We start from the raw sequence: 19541 nt of genomic DNA, 5'->3' as shown, positions 1-19541 counted from the left end.
TGGCACTTGCCAGGTAAGTGCTTATTCTACTGAGCTATCTCCCTGGCCCTAAGGGGACTCTTTCTTTCTATGCAGCTGTAACAGGGAAGCTATCCAGTAATACCTGCTTTTGCCTCCTTTTTAGGATTTTATGAAATGTACTGCTTTTCTACAAAATTTTGTACTGTTTCCCACATTTCCCACATCTCCCTAACCTCACCGGAAGTGAACAATTTCTCTGTCTTCTTTGCTTTTTTTTTTTTTTTTTCCTTATTTTCTTCCTCCTCTGCAGATAAGAATTCCTCTCCAACTTTTGTTGTTGGACCACACCCATAACCCTGGAGAGGAAGAGAGAGGAACCATTGCCTTGGTTGTGCTATGTGTGATCTTCCTTGTCATGTATTAGAAGATAGCAGTCATTTATCAAGTTAAAGTTTATTGTAGTTTCTTGTGGCACTGGGGATTAAACTCAGGACCTTGCGCTTGCCAGGCAGGCACTTATGCTGCTCAGCTGTCTTCCCAGCCCATAAGTTAAAATTTATTTGAAAATTTGCTCATCTTACAGAACACTCACTGGACAAGTTATTCACTGTCCAAGATTTTACTGACCAACTCAATTTTTCACCAGTGCAACCAATTAGCTTTTTCCTGCATTTTGTCTGTCTCTGTAGTTGTTCTCTAAGGGGGAGTTGGTTTGACACAAACTCCTTTTATCATGGCAAAAAAGCAAACATTTGCAAGAAGAAATCTCAGTTGTTGGTCTTTTGAAATTCATACCTACCTCCCCTCTGGTGGCAAGATACAGAGAAATCCACATGCAGTGGAAACCTGAAGGTGAAAAGCCAGAAGTGCAGGGGCATCTGGGGTGGGAGAAGAAAGTATAGAGGCAAGGTAATTATTGGAATCTTAAGCTTTGAATGATTTTCATAACCGAACATCTTTAGTATTGATTTTTCTCGAAGCCAAGGTAAAAAGAGACATACGTAAGCGTTATGTTTATTGGCAGTAGGGAGGCTTGAAAGTTGGGACAGAGTAAGAGAGATGGTGTTAGCAGTGAGAAATATGTTAGATGGTTTTTTCTGATTTGGTTTTTGTAGGCCTACGCCAAAAAATTTGGCTGGGGAGATAGCTCAGGCGGTCTAAGCGCCTGCCTAGCAAGTTCAAGGATCCAGGTTCGATCCCCAGTATAGCATGCCCTGCTGGCCCCAGAACTCTGGAACCTCTGTGCAGGCCCTGAAACTGGGCATGGAAGCTCACGCCTGTAATCCCAGCTCTGGGGAGGCTGAGGCAGGAGAATCAGTATAAGTCTGAACTAAGACCCTGTATCCAAAAAAAAAAAAAATTAAAAGGTAGCATGATTTACCTATTACAAATTGTGCCACTCCAGACACGGGAGTGCCTATATCCTTGTGGTATAATGCTTTTAATTCTTCTGGGGAGATACCTAAGGGGAATTGTAGGTTCAAATGGTCCAGTTAATCCTAGTTGTTTTAGGAATCTCACACTGATTTCCACAGTGGTTGCACCAGCCTATACTCCCCCCAATGGTGGAGAACGGTCCCTTTTCCCCAGAGCACCAGCAGTGTTTATTATTAGTTCTTTCTTAATAATAGCCATTCTTTTTGGAGTGAGATGGAATCTTAGCATTGTTTTAATTTGCATTTCCCAAATGTCTAGGGATTTTGAGCGTTTTTTTCATATATATTATTTGTTGTTTGTACTTCTTCTGAGAAGTGTCTGTTCATCTCAGATGCCTATTTCTGGATTGGGTCTTTGCATTTGGAGGGTCTTTTGTCTGTAGAACAGCTGGTATACGTTATTTTCCCCCACACAGTGGGTTGTCTCTTCACTCTGTTGGTGGGTTCTTTAGTTGTGCAAAAGCTTTCTAATCAGGTGAGGTCCCTGATTGTTGGTTCTTTATGATAACTCCTGTGTGATCAGAGTTTTGTTCATGAAGTCTTTCCTTCCAGAATTCGACTGATTCCATCTTGCAGCAGATTTAGTGTTTCTGTTTCAGTGTTTAGATCTTTCATTCATTTTGATTTTAGTTTCATGGACATGTGCAGAGCCTTTCCTTCTTGCAGTGAAGGTGTTTGGCCTCTTTGCCAAAAATCAGGTGCCTGTGTGCATTTGGATTTGTTTCTGCATCTTCTAGTCTGTCCTATTGATCCTCAGGCCTGATTTTTGTTTTTGTGTTTGTTTTTTCAGTTTGTAATAGTTAGGTCTTAGAAGCAAACCAAATGCAGATCAACTAATGATGAATGGATTTTTTAAAAAATGTAGTTTTAAAAAATATAATGGAATATTACTCAGCCATAAAGACAAATAAAATGAAGACTTTATAGCTAAAGGGGTGGACCGTGAGAGCATACTCATAAGTGAAATGAATCAGGCACATGGGTAATACCACATTATCGCATTGGCGTGAGAAACTGAAAATGTAAATAAGAACAGAAATGTACAGTAGATGTTGTGAAATAGGAAGAAACTTCAAAAAGAAAGGAGAATGGAGTGGGGATGGAAGGGAAGGAAATTTAAAAATGACAAAAGAAGGCTAAAGTGGGTTTTGCTTTATGAACAAGAAGGGGGCGGGGTTTGAAAAGAGGGGACAGGAATCCGGGGAAAAAAAAAAGATGAATCAAAAAAAGGAAAAAAGAAGTCATGTGCAGGTACAGATTCCCTATAATGAGTGTGATCTCTGTGTATATCTGAATTGTTCCAATCAACTTAATTTTAAAGAAAGTTAGAAGGTAACAGGAATGGATGGTGGCAGGTTCTGAGGCTTACATAAGAGGGTGGGTCCAGTCTAGCTGAGGCACTACAGCTTGAGACCAGGCCAGTTAGTGATTGAGATTACTACAGATTGGACACCTGAGTGCTGAGAGGTACCTCTGCAGTTTTTGTTTTATGGGGGAAAGAATTCCTGGTTGCATTGGGAAGATAGCTCAGCAGCTTAGTGCCTGCCTGGCAAGCTCAAGGTCCTGAGTTGTTCATCAACAGGTATTTTTTCAGGCAGTAAATTTTAATGAAATTTTATGAGATAGGCTCAGTAGTACTTTTAAAGCTGATAAGGAAAAGGGTTTTGTGTTGATGCTTGAAAAGAAATGAAGTTAAAGTTTAAATTTTAAAATATTAAAGACTTCTTTTTTTTTTTTTTTTTTTGGAGTACTATACAGAGTGCTTCAACTCCAGGCATACACCACCATACCCAGATTAAAGACATTTTTGTTAGGAATGACAGAGTGCAGGTTCAGAAGTATTTTGCAGGGAAATGGCTCAGTGGTCTAAGTGTTTACCTGGCAAACCCAAGGACCTGGGTTCAATCTCTGGTACCGCATGCTGTGTGGGCCTCCCCCAAGCTAGACACCAAAACTGGGCATGGTGGTGCACGGAGGCTGAGACAGGAGGAGGATCACTAGGAATCTGAGCTGCTTAGTATGAGACCTTGTACCAAATAAATAAATAACAGATTTAAAAAAAAATTTTTTTTTTTAAGAAGTATTGGAAATTCTTAATCTGAAACACTGGTAAAACTTGGAAAACTAGAGGAAATGTTCCCTTTTCCTAAGTTATCAGCTGTTACAAAAGATTTTGACAAAATTGGCAATCTGTGGATCTTCTTTTTGATTTGAGAAGAGCCATATGCTTTATTTTTTACAAGTTATATTTATTTTTAAGGATCGTTTGCTGTTATTTAACAATATTAAAGGGAATTTGTACTAAATACCAGATTGCTGATGGCAAGTTAAAATTCTGTTACCAAATGTAAAATCTCAATTTGCATGGCTGCGGGGAGATCCCAGTTCTGCATGCAAGACATTGCTCAGGTTTATGTCTTTTCAGATTAGGACTTGATCGTTCAAGCAACTGTTCATATTTGCTGTATTTCTCCCATTGGCGCTGTAATGTAGCCATCATCAAAGGCGCTGTGGCAGGTTGAGTTGGAACATGGAGGAAGGAATGCCTGAGTGATCCCAGGGGCTTGGGGACAGCTTCCAGAGGAGCTGGTACAGGCTGGCGCTGCCTCTTGCTAGAGGATTATTGGGGAGGCATTCCAGGTGAAGGGGGCGTGGAAGCGAGGGCTGTCGCATTCCAGAGAGCATGACATATCCAGCAAGTAGAGGTGATGTGTTACTGTTCTGTTCATTTAGCAAATAGTTATGGAAACATTGCTGTGTATTATGAGGTCCTGTTGAAGACTGTGGCATTTAACCAGGCAGGAGGATTGCCGAATTCAAGGCCAGCCTGGACTACTTAGCGAATTCAAGGATAGCCTGAACTACATAGTGATACCTTGCTCCAAACAAACAAACAAGATGCCAGCGTTCAGCAGTGAGCAAAACAGCAAAGATACAGAGATCACTGCTCATTTGGGACTTTAAGTTCTAGTGAGGAGAAACAGATAATATACAGTATTTAGTGCACACAGAGTGTACTGGTGATGAATTATAAGAGGACATGGAAGTGGGAACAGTAATGGAGTAGGCAGGTGTCACTTCAAGGTGGTCGGAAGAACCCCACCATGAAGGCAGTGTTGAAGTAAAGATCTGACGCTGGCGAAGGACCAGCAGAACGAGTATCTGTGAGTGTGTCGGGCAAGGACCCTGACTTAGGTACTTTTCTCTTGTTGCTGAGACAAAATACCTGACACCCAGTGGGACAAGGTGTAGTTAGCTCACAGTTTGTAGAGGTTTCAGTCCATTATTGGCTGGCGCCAAGTTGGTGACACCTAGGGGCAACTGTCCATGGAAACAGAAAACAGCAAGCAAACAATAAAAGAAGAGAGCTGCTTCCTTTCCCTTATCTTGCATCCAGGCTCCTGGAACTAGGGCGGTGCCAAGCGGATCAGTGGGCTGACCCAGCAACCACCCACCGTTTATCCCAGAACACTTAATTGTGGCATCGTACCACGAATCAGTCACACGCTTTAGATTCAGCCTCCTTGGACAAAGCCTCATCTAAAGCCACAGGAGGCTTTGGGGGACATCTAGACACAAATCGTAAGAGGCCCGAGGTTCACGTGGATCTGATTTATTCAAGAAAACCTTGGAAGGAAAGCATAACAACACAGAGTAAAGGGAGAGGGCCAGATGTGGGGCTGGGGAAACAGAGCCAGGTCTTGCAAGATTTTGGGCATTTGTCTGTGTAAAATGAGGGGAATGACTGGAGGTCTGGGGCAGAGTAGGAGGTGAGTCTGTTTTTAAGACCACTTGCACTGAGCGGAGAGCCAGGAGACAGGGGGCTACTGCATTAACACAAGTGAGGGGGTGGTGGGTGTGGGTCAGTTTGCTCCAGTAGGTGATAAAGCAGCCCCTGAAGATATTTGATTGGTAGAGTGACATAGGATTGGTATGTTTTTTAATTTTTTTTTTAAACTGGGAATTGAACTTATGACCTCATGCTTGCTAGGCAGGCGCTCTGCCACAGAGCTCTATCCCTGGCCCAGGATTGGTATGTTAAAAAAAAAAAAAAAATGATTTTGGCAACCATGCAGAAGGAGGACTGAGAGTTGAGACAAGGAGCTGGATTCATTTCCAAAGCTCCAATCACCAGGAAAAGGAAAGAAATCTCACAACAGAAATTGGCTCATTCCTGAATACCCTGCGAGCCAACTTCTTGACAACTATAGGAATGGAGAAGATTTACACATTTGGAAATGCCCTTGTAAGCCTTGCCAAGGAAGCAAGGTGAAGGATTAGTGCAAAGTGTGCTCTAGAGGTGGCCACCTAGCAGGTCACCACGGATCCTTGCCACGTGCTGGGCGCCATCACTGTTCTGCAAATGCATTGACTCATTTACCCCTTGCCACAGCTCACGGCGGTGTAGTGACGTGGCCTTCATCTTGTAGATGAGGAAGGCCTCGGCACAAAGCCGAGTGGCCTCTGAGGGCCACTCGCCATGCTTTCTTCTGAAGGGATTCATGATTTCTAAGAGAGTTTCCATTCCTCATGGTCTTTAGAGTTGAATGTAGAAATACCGTCAGTCATTTCCTGGTGAGCTGTGGTGAAGAGCTCCAGAGAGTTGGCCGCTGCTGGGTGGAGATAGGTATTCCTTTAACACACTCTGAGTTGCCACGACACAGAAATTAGTTTGAAACGTAAGTGAAGGTGAGAGGAATTACAAGGAACTGAGACATCCAGGAAAGGAAGATGTGTAGGCTCAATGCAGGAGGTGTGGATGGATCTGGCCTTTTGAGTGCTGCCACCAGGTCCCTGGGGTGTGTTCTCTTCACCTCTGGCCCAGGGCTCAACCTGGGTCTCTTCCTGTGGTCAGTAGTACTGCCCGTGTGCAGCTTCTGAGCAAACAGAATTGTGACTCCCCTGGTCTTAGCCCCAGAGCCTATCCCCAGGACCGCAGGGGCAGGGTGAGCCCCTCTGAGGACAGTGAGGGACCCTTGGGCCCTTGCTGTGGGTCTCCTGTGAGAAGTGGTAGGTGTGCAATCTTGGTGGCGCCCTGAAGTCACTGAGGTGGGTGTTGCAATGAGGCCAATCTAGAGCAGGGCAGGACCAGCATGACTCATATCTTCTTGATGTCGGAGCTTTCCTCCCTGGGTACCTAGAAAGAAAGTGGCTCATTCCAGATTATTCCTCAGTAGTATCTGGGGTTGGTTCTGCCCTTCATTGCTGGAAGATATGTGGCCCATTCTGAGCCACCAACTTTATTTATAAATAAATAAGTTTTATTTATAAATAAACTTTATGTTTTTAAGGAGGTAAGGTCTTACTGTGTTACCCAGACTGGCTTTGAACCCTTGGGCTCAGGTGGTCCTCCTGACTCAGCCTTCTTAGAAGCTGGGACCACAGGAGTGCAACACCATGCTCACAATACTATATGTAATTTTTTTTTTTTTTTTTTTTGCAGTGATGGCTTTGTACATGCCAGACCAGCGCTCTCCCAGTGAGCCACATCCCTAGCTATACCCTGTTTTCTTAAGGAGAGTGATGTGATTTAGAGTTTAGCAGCGTTTCTTAGAACAAAAGTTCAGTCTAGACCCACCCCAGCTGTGGGAAAGTGGTCACACCCTGCTGGGTCTATGCTGTCCCATGTCACTATTTGTCTTGTATAATTACTTTCTTTTTCCCTTGTCAAAGGAAGTGATGGACAGGGTAAACAAGACATAGGTCTATAAAAGTTTCACCAACTTTTCTTTTTAACTTTGATGCAGAGTTAGATATTATATTTTCATCATAATCTAGTACGCATATGCCTTTGTTTACTTAAAAAATACTGTATAATAGAAGAGTATTTGCTTCCTACTAAATGCAATATACTCTCATCATTTCTGTTCGTTTAAGATTCCATTTTGAAAAAGCACAACCACTGTATGTTCATTTCACGCCCACTAAAGGATGGCATCCAGGTTTAGACTAGAGAGAAGAAGCAGTCACGGTGCGTTAGTTTGCTAGCACTGTCATGACCTTGTGCGGGGACCTTGTGGCTCAGGTCACAGATCCCCTCTCAGAGTTGGGAAAGCTGAGAAACTGTCAGAGTGAGTTCCTTCAGAGGCCCGCGCGTGAGGACCTGGCGCCGGCCTTTCCCCGGCCGCTAGCACCCTGCTGGCAATCGCTGGCTTGTCCCTGGCCTGTGAACGGACCGCCCTGATCTCTGCCTTGTTGTCACATGGGCGCCTTCGTGCAATACCTGTTCACAGACGGGAGCCCCACAGGGTTATTCCGCCTGGATAGAGATGCTAAGCACGGGTGGGAAGTAACCTACCAACTTGGGCTGAGGTCTGTGGCATGGCAGCCTTCTCAAAGGGCTCGCAGGTGCCAGGTTTGCACGGGGCACCTCCTCTTCTGGGAGGGAGCACCAGCCAGGCGTTGGCTCTGCCCATGGGTGTGTCTTCAGTGGCAGGCCATTCCTGGCAATGCCAGCAGCCAGCCCGACTCCCTCCTGTTGCACTTCCCATCCTCATTCTGAACGTAGATCAGGGTGAAGAGTAGAGAGAAGGAAATGAGCCAGAAAATAGAAAATTAATACTTGGTAGAATCATCATATTTTAAAATTAATTTATAGGCAATGTCAGATAACAGGAGTTAAATCATTTTATCAGCAGGCCACTCTAGGATTTAAAAATTGGCATCCATCATTGTAAATCAGGTCTTAGGAGCCCTGAGGAATGCTCTCTAGAGCTGAGGGTTGATATAGGGTGGGCAGGAACGTAAATACTTGATTAGCTGTGGCCTTCTTTTTCATACAGAACCTAAAATATTTCTGTATCATGCTGAGGGATAATGGTGTGTTGAACAGTAACGAGGGGGTCCAAGCTATTCAGGGTTATAGTTAGCCTACTTTTAAAACTTGATCTTCCTTGCTGTCAATCTCAGGAAACTGGTTTGGGAGAGGTCCTGTTCCAGGGTGATACTCCTCGCTCCTGATTCTGGGCACCCTTTGGCCCCCTTTGGCAGAGACCCATTTCCCCCCATGGTCTGGAAGTTGTGTTTCTGCCCTGGGCTGTGGTCAGAAGTGCCCTTGGATTTGCCAGAGTTCTGCCAGGAGCGTCTTCTCTGACTGAAGCCCTTCCTCCCATCCTCTGCCCTTGCAGCTCTTTGTCGCGGGCGTGTGGTGAGAGTCCCCGCAGGAACACTTGTCCGAGTGGTCGGCACCGAGCTGGTCATCCCATGCAATGTCAGCGACTACGACGGCCCCAGCGAGCAGAACTTCGACTGGAGCTTCTCGTCGCCGGGGAGCAGCTTTGTGGAGCTGGCGAGCACCTGGGAGGCAAGCTTCCCCACCCAGCTGTACCAGGAGCGGCTGCAGAGGGGCGAGATCCTGCTGAGGCGGACCGCCAACGATGCAGTGGAGCTGCACATCAAGAATGTGCAGCCCTCGGACCAAGGCCACTACAAGTGCTCAACGCCCAGCACAGATGCCACCGTCCAGGGCAACTACGAGGACACGGTGCAGGTTAAAGGTATTGTCCTCATGTGGGGTCACCATGGAGGCTGACTTTCCTCTCCCATTAAGCTGTGGGTCTCTGTCAGGAAGCCTAAACCTTGTCCAGTGGAGTCATAATGTCTTACCTGATTAAGAGGGTGGCCGGCCACTTCTGTGTGCCTCTTCTCTCCTCTCCATTGTGCTTTGGAAGTATCCCAGGGCCAGGAGGTTGGAGGTGATGCAGAGTCCCCACTCTGGCATCAAGAGTGCCACCCCGGAACCGAGCGGTCTGGGCTCAGCCCAGTTGCTGGCTGTACCACTGACCGCTGTGTGGCTGTGAGCTCAGCACAGCCCCGCCTTCCCGTTCTGTGCCCAGGTACCTACCTTAGAGCCAGTGTGTTACCAGAGCCAGGCCTCAGCGCAGTGCCATGGCAAACTTTCAGTGGGCTGTGACGGGAAGGTGGGGATCATGGCAGTGGTGATCAGGTTGTGGGAATGTAGGAGCTCCGAAGTTCATCTTTCTTTGGGACGTTCGTGATTCAAGCCCATGTGCACCTGCGGTAATAGATGTCATACAGAGAAAGGACAGCCTAGTCACTGCTGGTTTATTTGCCTGGCTGGGCAAATGATCACATCTTATGTATCTGAAATGTTTGAGGTTTTGTGGTTGCTGGTGTGTGTGTGTGTACGTGTGTTTGTTACCAGGGATTGAGTTCAGGACCTCTGCACTGAGCTATGTCTTCAGTCTTTTTAAGTTTTTTTAGACAGAATCCCCCTGAGTTCCCGAGGCTGGGCTTGAACTTAGATCTTCCTGTCTCAGTCTCCAAGAGTATTATTTTTCCCACAGTCCTTTTAGATTGACACACTCCGTTCTGAGAACCCAGTGAAGAACGCAGGGCAGAATATCTCCCTAACTTACACATGTGGCAAGGGAAGAGCATAGGTTAATTACTTGCCCAGAATTACACAACTAATTAGTAATTGAGCAAGAATAAACCAATTTGAGGCTAACAGGAGAGAAACGTTATTATTGTTATTATTGTTATTGTCCTTACTTAATTATCCATTTATTTGTGCTCTGCCTTGTTCCTAAAATGATTTATATCTGGGTAGGAATGTAATTAGCTGCAAAGTAGAAAATACACAAGAAGCTATAAAAACAGAGTGTTGATCCAAACAGTCATTGCTACTGAAATGTTTTGGTAGAACCAGCCATGGCTCAGATGCTGTTCCTCACAGAAATTCTGCAGGGGTGAAACAGGTGAAATAAGTAGGTATGAAGGCATTAGCGCAACACAGCTACATTTTCTGCAGACTCCTGTAGGAAATGTTGAGGGTTTTAAAAAATCCATCCAAAAAGACATTCTTCCTGTGGAGTTAAATGCAAGACCTCGCCCTCCATCAGCTCAGATGCACCTTGTCTCCCCTGTGAGTCCCATCCTGAGGGCTGAGGGGGAGGCAGGAGAAGCAAGGGAGGCTTTTCTTGCCTCCAGAAAGCAGGTAGCTGCCCGTGAGAGAATGCCTGGCTGCCCGGGTCGAGTCTGTGGCGGACGCTGTGGTTGGTCCAGGGCCTGTCTGGTCTCATCTCCATGGATCTTGAACGTGTCTGCCCGTGCCCTGAGAGGTGAACTGGCCTTGAGAACCCAGGTCGTGTTAGCCAGACCTGCAGATTGATAGGTATACTCAACGGTGATCTTATCCATTCCACACAAAGGATGGATCTTCGGGGTGTAGCAGTTTTCAGATAATCCCTTCCCAAGGATACAGAATGGGTTTCTGAATGAGAAGCTAAGAAAAGCTCAGAGATGATGACTAGTGCTACTCGAAAGTCCTTTTATCCAGCTCGTGGTTAACCTGATAGTTTATGCCCTGCCCAGTGGTAGAGGGCCCCGTCTGGTAACCAGAGTAGCAGAATCTATTGCTTATCCTGACCTTTCCTAAATGGCACTCACTGATACCTCCTTGATCTCTCGTGCCCTTTTCTAGACTGTGAAAGTCTTCTTCTCATAGGCCCTAGAATACAGCCTTCACCTTCACCTTCCGGTGGCCAGGTCCACCTGGTGGATGCCCTCCTTTTACCCGCTTTACTCTCAGGCAGTGCCAGGTCAGGAGACGCAGGCAACTCCTGCCATCCTTTGCCCGTTGCAAATTGTGTTGCTTTAATCCTTGGAAGGCCGCCTCACGTGCAGGCCCTGGGCTCTGAGCTAGTCCTGTGTCCCAACAAAGGCGTGCATTGACAGTTGTTTTCTCGTGATGCTCTTTGACTTGTTGAATTCTTATGTTGACTCATGAGGAAGGTCCAGTTGTCATCCCCTTCTAGGGAAACTGAGGCATTGAGAGGTGAGGTAACTTGCCCCAGAGTGACAGAGCACATCTTCAAAGAGTTTTTGTTCACTACACCTCATTCTAGCAGGGGTTTTTATTAATGCCTTTCCTCCTCTTTCTTGACTTCCTCCTTCTTCCTTCTACCTATTTTTTCTTTCTTTCCTTCATTTGCGCTTTCTATTTTTTTCAAGTTGGAAAAGCCATTTGAGATTCTAGATGAGTCAAATGGGAAGACAGGCCAACCTGGGGGTCAGAATGGGGAAGGAGGGAGAGAACTGTCTCGGGACACAGCTGTGGGCATGGCTCAAGCCAGTGTCCTGCCTACCCATGAGCTTCAGACTGACTGTCCTCTGTCCCCACAGTACTGGCTGATGCCCTGCATGTGGGCCCCAGCGCAAGGCCGCCGCCCAGCCTGAGCCTGCGGGAGGGAGAGCCCTTCGAGGTGCGCTGCGCCGCCTCCACCAACTCGCCCCTGCACACCCACCTGGCGCTGCTGTGGGAACTGCACCGCGGGCCGACCCGTCGGGCCGTGCTCGCCCTCACCCACGAGGGAAGGTTCCGCCCGGGCCCTGGCTACGAGCAGCGCTACCACAGCGGCGACGTGCGCTTGGACACAGCGGGCAGTGACGCCTACCGCCTCTCAGTGGCCCACGCGCTGTCCTCTGACCAGGGCTCCTACTGGTGTGTGGTCAGCGAGTGGATTGCGGAGCAGGGTTACTGGCAGGAGATCCAGGAAAAGGCCGTGGAGGTTGCCACCCTGGTGATCCAGCCGACAGGTGAGCTGCTGGGGCTGTCTTACCCTGTGACTGGCCATGGTGTGCCGATCTGGCGAGGCAGCCCCGCCCCTTCTGGCATCAATTCTGTCTCACCCAGGAGGCACCGTTGGGGTGAAGGGAGCAGCACAGGGGTGACAGTGTGGGGAGGGGTACGTCTGTTTGGGCTGTGTCTGTAGTTTTGTGTGGCATCTGCCTTTTATCTGAATCTGCACCCAAGCTACTGTACACACACACAGAAAGTCAGGTCTGTCTATTAGAGATGCAGAACAGCAGGGTTTCAGACGTGTCCTGCCTGGTGCGTTAATGTCCTCCAGGAGCGTTGGGGGGGTTCTGTACACACCTGCTGCCTTAGTTGTTTGTTTATTTGTTTATTTTTATGTTTGTGTGTATCTTGTGCAATTGAGATTTAATCCTGGGCATTCACACTGAGCTACAGCCCTAGTCTTTTTAAAAAATTTTTATTTTGTGACAAGGTCTCAATAAGGTGGGCTCATAGAATCCTCCTGCCTCTGCTTCTCAGAGCACGAGGATTGTATTATAGCTGTGCCCCACTGTGCTTGGCTCTTAGCTTCATCTTCTTTAGTGCTTCTGGAATCCCTGGATCTGCCTTTCCTCAAAGTTTTGGAATGTGTATCAGGCTCACCCCAAAGCTCTGGCCTAACTTGCAACTTCTTGGCTTTTCTCAGGGGGTCTCCCACCCTTTCAGGAGGGGCTCCTCAGGGCCGAGCCTTCCACAGCTTCTTATAGCACATATACCCGAGAAGCATATGTCCTAGCCATGTGCAAGAATGTCTTTTGTCTTACTGTTAGTCTGCATTTTTTTAAACCTTTTCTTCCAACTACAAAAGTAATTAAGAAAATAAAAACATGTTACAAACAAACAAACAAAAAAAATAGATGAAAAACAAGTATGAAAAGCTCTGTTGACTGACTTTTCAGCAGGCACCAGTGGAGAGCTCAAGGGTCCAGGTCCTTGGGCTCTGCAGCCCCTGTGCAGCTCCTGGCTTTGGCAGAGACCAATTAATGAGACCACTGGAGGGTAATGGCTTTGCTGAGGATGGACAGGTATACTTGGTTTTCTGGACATTTAATGTCTTCCCAGAGCACTGTGTTGTCATTACTGCTGCCTTCTGTTTCTTAAATACAGAAGACCTTGTCTGGACTTATTTCCCGAGCGGGAGTGTGAGTGTATGGCTGCTTCATTCCTCCCGTGGGGAGCAAAGCAGAAAGCAGTGAGCACCAGAAGGGTTTTGTCTGCGCCAGCTGCCTTGTCCTGAGCACTTACCTGTGCATTTACCCCAGCACATTGGGGCGAGATTTGGTAGAAGTAGAGAAGCAGGACTGAGTGTCGGGACTGACTGTAGCACAGAGGAGCTGCCCCCTGGTGTTGGCCCCACCCGCTGTCAGAGTCACCCGCTGGCAGATGCACATGGATGGGAACAGCTCAGCCGGAGAGATCTGACTGGAATACATATTTCTGCCCAACTCTCCAGCCCTTCAGCTTACTGATGCAACAGCTATTTTAATGAGGCAGGGGGGTTAAGAGTCCCAATTTTGCAGTAAATTAACCATTTTATGCAGAAATTTCCTTTGTAAAGGTTCTTACCCCCAGCCCCAAACACAGGGACAAAACCCATCTGGATAGAGGACTGGAACGCTCTAGGCCTATTAGGCAGGTAATAGCGTCTACCTCTTGCCTGAGACTGAGGATCCACAATCCTTTCTGTGCTGTTGTCTCTTTGATGTTCTTTTGAAGCCCAGAGGTCCTTTCTCAGAATTAATGTTTCAATCCACAAAGTACAATACATGAAATGATGAAGGGCAGCAATTATATTGAAATAATTATCAACCTATTTTAGGACAAATTTGTTTTGCAGTAATATTATACTTCTTTATTAACACATTAATAATAACATATACTGGCAGGCCTAACAACTGCTGTAATTTCTGGGTAGTAATGAATGTAAATGATGCTTCAGGGTGAAACCCCAGGAATAGGTAATACTATGCTTTCACAATGAAAGGAGATGCTGTATTTTGGGGAAGGTCAATGAAATAGGGGAGGATATTTTTTCCCATCTGTGTTCACAGGATCCCTAAATTCTCTTTGGTGACTCCAGGTTAAGAACCACCACACTGGAGTTCCGGTCAGTTTCTTCTTGCCTACATTTTCCATTGCTACTAATCTACTTTGGTTGCCCTGTTGACCCAAATGGTACAGAACCACCAAGACAACAAGACCTTGTTACCCATTCAGTAGTGTGCTACTCAGTACACTTCTCTACAGGAGTGCTAGTTACAAATCCTGGTGTCTGATTTGTGGATTCAAGTAGAATATATGGGAGAAAGTCCGCATCACCGCAGGCTTGGTTTGGGTCCCTTCTTGCACTAACAACCCTAGCACTGGTACTGTTTTTCCCTTCCCCCTGCTCCATCCTGCCTTTGGGTAAGCCCCCAAATCCAGAGTGTTTGAGGCCTGTGCTTAGCAAAGTGACAAACTATTCAGCCACTTGTACAAAGAAAATTACATAGTGAGCTACACTTGAATAGACATTCCTGCCAATATTTCCAGAACCTAAGTGTGTGGGCTTTGATTTAGATGTCCCCCCCAAAGCCTCCTGTGTGGCCCTGGAGTTGATTCACGGTGCAGTGCTAGACTCAGGGGCAGTAGGATTAAGGGTGTGAGTACTCCCCATCCTGAGTAGTCTGGATACTATAAAAGGGGCAGAAAGATGCTGTTAAGATCCCTTGTTGCTTCGCCATCTTCTGTCTGTCATGAAGGTTGTACTCTGCCATGTACAACCCTGCTCGGAGCCAGCTGATTATGGACTGAACCCTCTGCAACCTGTGAGCTAAGTACACCTTCCCCCTCTAACTTTGGATATTAGGTATTTTTGTCTGAGCAACAAGAGAAGACACTGACGCTAAGAATCGATTTTCCCTGGGTGTGCACTCCACATCTTCAGAGTAGACATTTCTTCACAGACCAGACATCCTTCTAGGTCATCTTTTAACCAGCAGATGTCAGGGTCTGTGGCCAGAGCATTATAGGGAGTGTGAATCAGCCTTTAGGAGTGCGCTCAGGGTGGCAGCATCCCCGAGCCTTCTCAAAAAATACCCTCACGTTCCTTTTGGGCCCTTTGAAGAAGTCGGGAGGAGCATGCATTTGGAAGGTGGTGGATGGTGACCTTGGACTTTCGAATTCCTTTTTCTAATGCTGTACCCACTTCCCTTTCCCTTACCTGTCAAAGTGGATGTTGAGCTTGGCTTGAAAAATTTGATTGAAACATTGTTTCATTCTAGAAATAATTCATATGGGGGTGACACCCACCGAGGACATGGGCTTTGAGGTTGGATCTTACCCTTGGTCCTCTAGAGCTTCCTGGGGACAGGAATTGATGCCGAATGACTCTTGCTGTGCCCCCTCTGAAATCCCTCGGAAGATGTTGGCCATTTATTATCTTAGCAGTTGTTCCCCAGAGCGTTATCACAAGTTGTATGTTTTTCCGCTCAGATTGCAGATGTTCAGTTTCGGTTTTAAAAACCCACTGAGTCAAATGTTTGCACACATAAGCTTTGACGGGGGAACGCTGGAACTTGATTTGCTCAGTTGGTGACATCACTTACTTCAGTGCTTTATCTAAATATACTCTTCCTTTTAAAACTTGCTTTTTTTTTTTTTTTTTTTTTGTGGCTGGCCCAGCCCACCCTGGGGGCAGGGCTGCCACAGCATGTGGTGGGTCCCTGCACGCTTGCCTAAGCAGGCACTTTAGACCACTGAGCTATCTTGTGGCCCCTGCTCTTCTTTTTAATTACCCACACCGAGAGAGGGCAATACACAGGTGGCCCCAAAGTTACTGTTTTGCTTTTATGATACTGTTTCATGGTTAAGTTTAGGTGGGTCATAATGAAATAAATGACGCTGTACACACATCAGATTTTGAAGAATTGACTTATGAGGAAAATTATCTGGTTCCACTTTCTTAGCTCTCCTTTCTGTTTAGGATTTTCCATGTGTTTTTTTCATTTCCCTTTTCTTTTCATTTGTTTATTTGTTATTATGCTGGATTAGAATCCAGGATCACTCACACTCACACTCTAGGCCAGTAATCTGCCTCTGAGCTACATCCCTAGCCCAAAGTTTCTGTTTTGGCCCAGAAAACAACTTTACTGTCACCTCCTGCCTTTTGTTCCCCAACCCCAAACTCATGCGGTTATACACTTGAGAACTAAGCTGTTTTTTATAAAATCACCATAATTTTATCTTGCACATGGATAAATCATGTTAGTTTTGAGGTGCTCCCTTATCAAACTATGGTGCACCAGTTAAGACAGAATTCCTAGAAGCAGACCATCTAGACTTTTTCCCAGCTGTGCCTCGTATTAGCTGTGTGACTTGGGACAGGTTACTTAACTTCTCCTTGCTTCAGTTTCCTTATCAGTAAAATGAGAAGAATAGCAGGGCCTCCCTAATAGGATTATGTTAAGGATTAACATTTATACAACACCCAGAACACTGCCCGGAGTATAAAGTTAAGTGTATGCTACCATGTTTTTGGAAATAAAAAGAAAGGCAGCATGTGTTGTAAATTTATTCATTAAATTATCTCTCTGGCATCTACAAAGGTATACAGAGTTTTCTCATTTTAATGCCGGAAACAAGAACTTCAAAGGAGATGGTCTGAAGGGAGACAGGGCTGGAGGTGGAGGCAGGAGAACCAGCGTAGTCCACCACATGTACTTAGCGTGTTTGTTTTCTGTCTTCAAGTTCTGCGAGTAGCTGTGGCCAGGAATGTGTCCGTGGCTGAAGGGAAGGAACTCGACCTGTCCTGCAACATCAGCACAGACCGCGTGGATGACGTCCGGCCCGAGCTGACCTGGTACTTCAGCAGGGTGCCTGACAGCACCTTGCCTGCCCGCCGCCAGCTGGCGCGGCTGGACCGCGACTCCCTCGTGCACAGCTCACCTCACGTGGCTCTGAGTCATGTGGACACGCGCTCCTACCACTTACTGGTTCGAGATGTCAGCAAGGAAAACACCGGCTACTATTTCTGCCATGTGGCACTCTGGACACCAGGACACAACCGGAGCTGGCACAAGGTGGCAGAGGCCATGTCTGCCCCGGCCAGCGTGGGTGTGACATGGCTAGGTGAGTGGGCCACAGAAGGGCTCTTAGCCTTCTAGCTTAGGCGGCACTCCTTGAGCTATCTGGAGGAGTCTGGGTGCTGTGCGTTCTGTGTTCTTTTTTTAAAAAATTATTTATTTATTTGGCAGAGTCTCACTACACAGCTTGGACTTGTAGTGATCCTCCTGTCTCAGCCTCCCCAGTGCTGGGATTACAGGCGTGCACAACTATGCCCTATTTCAGTGGCTGGCATGGTGCCTGGGGGCTGGCACGGCATGCAGTAGTGGGTATTGAACCTGGGTCTTTGCGCTTGCCAGGCAGGTGCTTCCACTGCTGAGCTATCTTCCCAGGCCACATTCTGCATTATTTAGACATTCTCTATATTGGGACAAGTGTACTTTAGCTCAGCTAAGTCCCTGGAAGGAGGTGAGAATTCTATAGTAGAGTCTTGCAGGCAGGGGCAACATTCAGATCACGTGGCCTCAGTTGACTCAGTACCCACGGGTGAGAGGAGAGGCCAGAAGGATGGCTCAGTTGAATAAGCGCTTCCCTGGCAAGCGCAAGGATCTGAGTTCAATCCCCGGTTCCACCAAAAACAAAACCAAAACATATCCAGGTGAGAGGAGATAGTTTCCTTCTGTTGCCGCCAGTTGTGGGTCCAAGCCCTGCTTAGCGGCTCTGTGAAGTGGATCTTCACCAGGGGAAGATACTGCCCTTCTCCGTCTCCTTTGCCTGGACTCTTAGGTGCTTCTTGGCAGGAGCTGGTACTTTTCAGAGCCCAAGGCAGAAAGAGAATCCCTTCAGCCAGCAGAAGGTGGGTTTTTGTTTTGTTTTTTTAACCTAATCCCATAAAACCCTAAAATGATTTTATTTGCAGAGGCCTGGTACAGGCAGAGCCTTCCTGTTTCCCTGAGCCCTTCCTGGGCACTGTCCCAGCCAGGCACAGTCCCAACAGCGAGAAGCAGACTCATTTCAGGGCAACATGTCGTCTGTACAGAACGCATTGGCATGACCTCCTGTCACATATGTGAAGGTCATGGGCAGGAGCTCTGGTTTTCCCTTCTCTTTCTCCCCATGTTTGCCTGCTGGACGCACTGTTCGCTTTTCTAGATTTTTGTTCACAGCTTGTAATCGTAAGTGGATTTAGGAGGGGTGGTGGGGTCAGGCGGGGTGTGGTGAGCCTCGCTTCCACTGACCTTATTACAGAGATAGGATGGGCCGCTGTTTGGATGCTTCCTTGTTTTGAGAGCCATGTCTCTCCTCGTCCCTCAGTGCTCAGGACCCTCAGAAGGCATTTGATGTTGCTTTAATAGGCAGCAAGACCGAGTGTTAAAAGGCCAGGACAGGATTTCCTCCTTTGATGCCACGCTTCTTCCTGTTGTTACATGCCACTCCTACTTAGCCTTCCTTGCTTCTGCATGAAAATGTCTGTCTGTCACTGGTGTAGTCACTGTCTGTTTGTCCCTAATAAATCTTTACTTAGCCAAGATAGGGATTTGGCAAGTGGGGACAGAGGGGGCAGGGAGAAGAGTAATAGGAGAATAAGCAACAGACGCAGAAGGGACAGTCCAATCGCGGTAGAGACTAGGCAGGCTGTTAGTCATCCCTGTTAGCAAAGTGATCTTTTGATATCTGCAAAGTAAAAGCAGCAAGGTTTGTCTGGTGAGCTTTTATTCCTGCCGTCTGAACCTTGTGCAAGAGACTCGCTATGAAGTACTGAACTGGAACAATGTTGGCCCAGCTAGAACTCTCCTTAGCAACCTTCAAAATAAAACAGATGTTGTCAGCACCGAAAGGTTTTTCATCTCTGGAGCTGAATTTGTCTCGCGGCTCTGATGCTCAGTGCATTGTGTGGCACTGTCAAATCCCAGTGCTGGCGCTCCCTGCTCCTCCCTCGCCCTCCAACTTCTGAATCCCAGCTTGAGGATTTTTTTTTTTTAAAGTGCTGCCTGCACTCCAATTTGAGGGCTTCTTTGAAGTACTCATGTATTGATCCCGGCATGCCTCGGGGGAGGTTGAGGGACTGTCAGACATTGGGAGGGGAGCTCTGGGAGGGAGTGGGTTCTTTTAAGTGGAAGGGATTTGTTGGTAGCTGTGTTCTCCTGAGAGTGAGAAGAAGTAAAGAGACTAAATTGTGGAAGAGGCTCTCTTAATATCCTGAGGATCCTGTCCTTGTTTTCCTGTACACTGTTGGCACCAGTACCACCCAAGTCATCAGTGTGCTTTTCCCTGACTGGAGACAGCAGTGTACAAGGAACCTCACGCCTTCCCCAAAGCTGTGTAGACTAGGCACTCAGTAAATGTTGGCTGAAGGGGTAAATGTACCAGGACCATGGTAATGTTCAAATATGTGCATAGGGAAACCAGGATTGCAAACGGTAACGTTCAGCTCGTCGAATAGTCAGAGATACTAGCGCATGAGCAAATACCAGGAGGGCGCCATAGAAACAACTGCACTC

General features: G+C 46.9%; 1 protein-coding gene across 1 annotated transcript in view; it reads left to right on the top strand.

Moving 5' to 3' along the window:
- Positions 1–19541, top strand: part of Ptgfrn (prostaglandin F2 receptor inhibitor) — a 123750-nt gene that overhangs the window by 65937 nt on the left and 38272 nt on the right. Inside the window, exons 3-5 of the mRNA XM_004641718.2 lie at positions 8497–8893; positions 11544–11957; positions 16726–17106. Of these exons, the coding sequence (XP_004641775.1) occupies positions 8497–8893; positions 11544–11957; positions 16726–17106 (1192 nt within the window). The remainder of the gene's footprint in view (positions 1–8496; positions 8894–11543; positions 11958–16725; positions 17107–19541) is intronic.

Source organism: Octodon degus, unplaced genomic scaffold, assembly GCF_000260255.1.
Source record: "Octodon degus isolate 3935 unplaced genomic scaffold, OctDeg1.0 scaffold00140, whole genome shotgun sequence".
Taxonomy (NCBI): domain Eukaryota; kingdom Metazoa; phylum Chordata; class Mammalia; order Rodentia; family Octodontidae; genus Octodon; species Octodon degus.
This window is presented reverse-complemented; position numbering and strand designations above follow the sequence as displayed.